Source organism: Bombina bombina, chromosome 4, assembly GCF_027579735.1.
Source record: "Bombina bombina isolate aBomBom1 chromosome 4, aBomBom1.pri, whole genome shotgun sequence".
NCBI classification, from domain to species: domain Eukaryota; kingdom Metazoa; phylum Chordata; class Amphibia; order Anura; family Bombinatoridae; genus Bombina; species Bombina bombina.
The window spans coordinates 154,476,148-154,482,733 of NC_069502.1; the positions used below are offsets into that span (position 1 = coordinate 154,476,148).

The 6,586-nt window shown below is 35.6% G+C and overlaps 1 protein-coding gene across 1 annotated transcript in view; it reads right to left on the bottom strand.

Moving 5' to 3' along the window:
• The window catches only part of DDX1 (DEAD-box helicase 1), a 100,989-nt gene extending 95,009 nt beyond the window's left edge, over nt 1-5,980 (bottom strand). Inside the window, exon 1 of the mRNA XM_053709662.1 lies at nt 5,872-5,980. Coding sequence (XP_053565637.1) covers nt 5,872-5,887 — 16 coding nt within the window. The 5' untranslated portion in view covers nt 5,888-5,980. The remainder of the gene's footprint in view (nt 1-5,871) is intronic.
• Between the last annotated feature and the right edge of the window lie 606 nt (nt 5,981-6,586).

Sequence of the window (6,586 nt, forward strand, 5' to 3'; positions counted from 1 at the left end):
AACTCTGTAAAGATAAAAAGGCGACACACTGTAACCCTGACTTCTATGTTATCATATTAATAAAAAAATGAAACAATCTTACCAGAATCTACACCGTGGAACAGGAACACGGCCATTCAAGTGTGACAGGTTAGTAGCCTCGCTCCTGACATGGACTTGAGTGTAGAAAGCAGGCAGCGAAACTCGTCAACGCTGATTACTTGTGGAGCTGTTAATATGAGTCGGGATGGTTTCGCAGAAAGACTCTCCCCTGCATCTCCAGACTCTAACTTTCGCCCAGGCTCTCATTGAGAGGCTGACAGAACTACTTAAAACTTGAGTCCCAATGCGAAGAGTACTACCCTCCATAAGAGACTACGCCAAAACTCCGGCACTTCTCTGCCATCCTCCTGTGACGAAAGGCAAAGAATGACTGGGGGATGAGGGAAGTGGGGGTGGTATTTAAGCCTTTGGCTGGGGTGACTTTGCCTCCTCCTGGTGGCCAGGTTCTTAATTCCCAATAGTAATGAATGAAGCCGTGGACTCTCCTCCCCTTTAGATGGAAATTTGGTGGATGTTCCATCATGCTGTGGGGCCAGTGTCGGTACTGGGAATCTTGTTAAAGTTGAGGGTCGCGTGGATTCCACTCAATATCAGCAGATACTTGAGAATAATGTTGAGGAATCAGTCAAAGAGTTGAGGTTACGCCAGGGCTAGATATTTTACCCAAAACACTGCTCAAAATCTACTCTGGCATTTATGCAGAGGAACAAGTAAAATGTTCTGGAATGGCCATTCCAGTCCCCAGACCTAAATATCATTGAAAATCTGTGGGGTGATTTGAAGTTATGCACCTGTCTAATTTCGTTTTGATGCATATGGCACATTTTCTGTTAGTCCAATAAACCTCATTTCACTACTGAGATATTACTGTGTCCTTCAGTTATTTGATAGATCAAAATGAAATTGCTGATCCAAACACCCAATTATTTATAAATTAAAATCATGGAAATTGTCAGGGGTGCCTAAACTTCTGCATACAACTGTATATACATATGTGGTTTGTATTTGTATGCTCCCAGGAGTGTATTGGACATTCAGAAACATGTACATTAAGATTCTGTAGTCTTAAAATTATATATATATTTATTTATGGCATGGGATTTACAGGATATTCTTTATATGTAGATGATATGTTTTTTTTTATTTTTATTTAGAATTGAATGTATATGACATCAGTCTCATGGTTTTTAAGCCATTCCCGATCCCTGTTCCTGCCCACCACACATAACACTTTTGCCCTTGGAGGGGGGGTGTCCCTCTATTGAATTTGGAAATGTTGGGAGGTATGGTATTGTACAAAAAAAATTCCCAAAGTCCCACTGACTTTTTTTTTTTTTAATTCTGTGACGCATAACATTTGATTCCATTGCATTCCTAGTGTTTAGTTGTAGCGTTTAGCATACCTGTGTTTAGTTGTAACCATAGCACAGGCAGCTAATTTGATTTTAACTATTTTGTGGTTTGTATTTTTATGCTCCCAGAGTGTATTGGTCATTGACAAACATGTACATTAAGATTATGTAGTGTTAAATACATTTTGAACTGAAAAATTAAGGCGTTTTAGTCGAAACCCGCAATTTTAATTTTTTTCAAAACCGCACAGCCCTAATTTCGTTATTTTTTTTAAACCAAATCACTTTCAAATACAATCAAAATTGACTGATTTATAGAAGCCCACATTTTGAAAGCCTGTGCTGTCTTCAAATGTAGGGTGATCAATTGTAGAGTTTGAAAGGACAGTGTACAATAAATGTGTTTTTAAGGTGCTTCCAATGACTGATTATACCAAACTATTAAATGAGTGTGAAATTGTTCCATGAGGTTGAATATTTGTATTTGAAATTGCTGGTTTTGCTCACTAAACCCAGAACCCATTGCACCCAAGAACATGATAATTCAAATGGGTTAAGCCTGCAGGAAGAACATATCTTATCTCCCTCTGTACGAAAATGCTACTACTTAGCTATTGAATTCTTCATTATGGTTGGTGGTTTGGTTTCAACTAGGACAACTAGCTGTTTAACTGCAATAATCAGTTTCCAATACATTTAATACTATGCAAACAGGTATAAAAAAAACCAATTGTTAATACATTAACGAGGAAACATACAGTACAAGGCCCCTTTAAACATATAACAGTTCAAATTAAAGGACTAAACATTAGCAACACTAACTGAAAACTAGAAGTAACTACAACTTTTTATCTCCCATTTAGAACAAAAAAGATACATCCATAACTAGGTTATTAGCATAAAACGTATTAACTTAGACATCATTCATATATAGTAGAACTTATTATAGGTCATTTACATTTTTACATAGTGCTATAAAAGGGAACAATACATACAGTGGATAATGGCAATTGATAATTATCACATAAATAAAAAAAAAAAAGACCCTGCAGTAGATGCCCTTTTTCCAAATGATGTCACTATTACCATAGGAGCATTCACTAAAAGTTATTAAATGTGAGCTACCCAACAAGTCTGGTTTGTACAGTACAGCAGTTTTGTTCATCTGATAATCAAGAAATGTTCCCACAGTAACTAGTTTTATTTACTTTTTTATTACAATAAAGCTGAAGTTTTGCTATCTCTCGACACAGCTATGTCAATTTATATAATGCTCATGTATGCAGCAAGTATGAATTGTTTATTCTACATTATTTCATACAATTCCTAAGAATTCTTTAATTACTTTTGTATTTATCCTCGCCAGCTGTTAAAAGGTTATTCCTTGAACCAACCACCACCACCACCACCACCACAAATAATTCCTGAACCTGCTGACAACCAACTTTACAATTCTTTCCTGTGAAATTCATGCTGAATTTTAAAGGGACATTGAACCCAAGAAAATAATTTCATGATTCAGATAGAAAATATCATTTTAAACAACATTCCAATTTACTTCTATTACATAATTTGCTTCATTCTCTTGATATACTTTTCTGAAAAGAAAATCTAGATAGGCTAAGTAGCTGCTGATTGGTGGCTGCATATAGATGACTCATGTGATTGGCTCACCCATGTGCATTGCTATTTCTTCAACAAACGTTAGCTAAAGAATGAACCAAAATTAGATAATTGAAGTAAATTGGAATATTGTTTAAAATTGTATTCTATATCTGAAACATGAAAGACTTTTTTGGGGTTTAATGTCCCTTTAAGAAGATTTTCTCAAAATAGATTATTTTTGAGGACTGATATAAGACAATATAATTGAAGAATAATCACTAGGTTGAAGCTCAATTAATGTTTGTGTTGCCTCTTTAATATGAATTTACTGTATGAGAATTGTTCATTTATCAGCTGTCATTCTACTAATGATTTTGTGTTAAAAACAGCACAAACTCTCTACTACTCCCTACTCCCAGAGGTCTTGAAGATAAATCATCACTCACCATTGGTTTTAAAATTAAAGTACAGAATGCAATTTATACATCACTTTTGCATGAGCCATGATCACTCACTTTCAGATCACATTCATTATACCCCAACAAAAGAAATAAAAATATAAATTAATTAGTTTACTAAATTCACTAATATGTCATGTCACCATATTGAAGACCATTTATTGTATTAACACTTCCCTGCATATTGTAAACTGTGTGAACTTTTACAAGACTGGTCTCAGCAAACACATCACTGTTACTGTGTTCACTAACAAAGTTAAAGTCAACATTAGTCATGCTTGAAAAGCTATCGCCTCATCAGAAAATTATGGGATTAAAAATATCCCTAAAACAATAAAAAAACGGTATCTGCAGAAGAACAAAATAAAGAATGACGTTAAAGGGACAGTCAAGTAGGGCTGCACAATTAATCACATATGCAATTTAAAACAGCGATTAATCGCAATTTAAAAACGTGAGAGTATGCAATGTTTAGCCCCGCCCCCTACGACGTACAGGGGGGCTGGCTGTAACTGTTCATTGCGCGCAGGCTTCTGTAGGGAAAGGAAGGGGTGGGGGGAGTAGAGAGGCTATGCAGGAGCTGCGCTATGGAGGAATTTGACAGTTTGCCTCAGCTCTGATGGCAGCAGTCACAGCTGCCTACACAGGTAAAATAAAGCCTGTTTACATAGAAAAAAAATGAAGCCTCTCCTTTTAAAGAAAGTATTTGATACAGTTCAGAAAGTGCACCACGGAAAATAGCTCAGTCAGTGAAGTACAAGTGCACTTTTACTCTACTGTCTGATCTATTTTCCATGGTGCACATTTTGAAATGTTTTAAACCCTTCAACAAGACTTTCTTTTAAAAGAAAGATATATTTTTTTCTGATGTATGGGAAGCTCATATGTTAATCATACCACAGTTAGAATGACTGCCCAAGAAGACATGACAATGTTGTGTCAGAAGACCTAAGAACTGGCTAGTAACCACAGCACAGGCAACTCATTTTATTTTAACTATTTTGTGGTTTGTATTTTTATGCTCTAAGAGTGTATTGGACATTGAGTAACAAATACAGTGTTAAATACATTTTTATTGGAAATTTAAGGATGTTATAGTCATTTATAAGAAAATCGCAATTAAAAATCACAATCACGATTTTTTGGGTCCAAAATCGTGATTTTCATTTTTGCCTATATCGCCCAGCCCTACAGTCAAGTTAAAATTAAACTTGCATGATTCAGATAGGGCATGCAATTTTAAACAACTTTCCAATTTACTTTTATCACCATGTTGCTTTGTTCTCTTGGTATTCTTTGTTGAAAGCTACACCTAGGTAGGCTCATTTGCTAATTTCTATGCACTTGAAGGCCTCCTATTATCTCAGTGCATTTTGACAGTTTTTCACAGCTAGACAGCGCTAGTGCATGTGTGCCATATAGATAGCATTGTGCTCACTCCTGTAGAGCTATTGAGTCAGCACTGATTGGCTAAAAGGTATGTAAAAAAAAAACTGAGATAAGGGGCAGTCTGCAAAGGCTTAAAAACAAGGTAATCCCAGAGGCAAAAAAAAAAGTATTAATATAATCATGTAGGTTATGCAAAATTTGGGAATAAGTAAAAGGGATTAACTATCTTTTAAAACAATAAAATAATTTGTGTAGACTGTGCCTTTAAATGACAAAATGTGATTTGAAATGAATCTATTATGAATTATTTTTTTTAAAGGCCTTCTAACTGCATGTTCCACAATCTTAAAGGGACAAAAACTCTGTTTCTCCTTTCATGAAACAGATTGACAATACAATATTTGAACAAATTTCCTATTTACATCTATTTTCAATTTTGTGTCAGACCCTTGGTTTCTAGAGGAAAGAGCAACCATGCATAACTGGGAGCTAGAAGAAAACATCAAATGAGCAAATAACAAGAGGCATGTATGTTGTAGCCACCAATCAACAGCCAGCTCTCTGTAGTGCATTGCTGTTCCTAAGCCTAAAACTGAGAAAGAGAGTGCTTTGGTGATAAGGCTGTTGAATAGCTGTAACTTGCATTTTTTTCAATAAAAAATTAAATCATACAGACAAAAAGAGCATTAACGTGTATATTTTAATTTCAGTTGTCAATGCTCTAAAACAAGGATCGGATTACTAAGATTTCTGATAACATTTCTTCTTTTCACAGCTAATTTTTCATTAATACAAAAAGTTCAGTGCCTTGCACCTCTCCTCTACAGACATGAAGTTAACAATAGGCATCAATCAATTTGTTAACAAAACGCTTGGGTAAGCACTGGCATTTGTTGAGGACAAATCTATTGCAGTGGGTTCTGACAATTTATTTTATTAAATTAAACCACGGTGTTAGCAAACTGGTATATTTATAGTAAGCTCTTTTCATATCAAGCACTAGGAATTTAGTGAGGCACACTCACCGGAGAAGGCCGCCATATCTACCAGCTGTCAATGCAAACACACACACGCATCCACCGTATACGATACCGGAAAACACGTTGTGATTTACCCCGGAAGCAGTATGTGTGAGTAATGGTTGGCTAGAGAAATAGATCAGACAACGGCAGAATCCATGTTTGATTTGGGCAAAAAGCCCACAATTTAGCACTGTCCTGCATAGTCACGTAACATTTATTTATTTGATTGATTGATACATAATGCTAGGTTCGAATCGAGACATTGAGTCGCTTAAAAAAAAAAAGATAAGGTTAATTTACTTTTCTTTTTGGTAGCTATAATCTGTTTTGAATTAACACATTATCCGACATTAGAAAATATAGTTATTCTGTATGGAAGTTGAATATAATATTTACTTATTTCATTAACAAATGGGAATTTTTTAATATAGAATCTCATTCGGCTAGATTACAAGTTTTGCGGTATGTGTGAAAAAGCAGCGTTAAGGCTCATAACGCTGCTTTTTCACTACCGCTGGTATTACGAGTCTTGCAAATATATCTGCACCGCACACTTTTTTGGCCGTAACGCAACGTAATTACCGCAGCATTCAAAAAGTCCTTTTTCAAAGGGACTTCCATAGCGCCGGTATTACGAGTCTGCCTGGGAGGCCAAAAAGTGAGCAGTACAGTCAATACCGTCAAGATCCATAACGTAAACTGAAAGTCAGTAGTTATG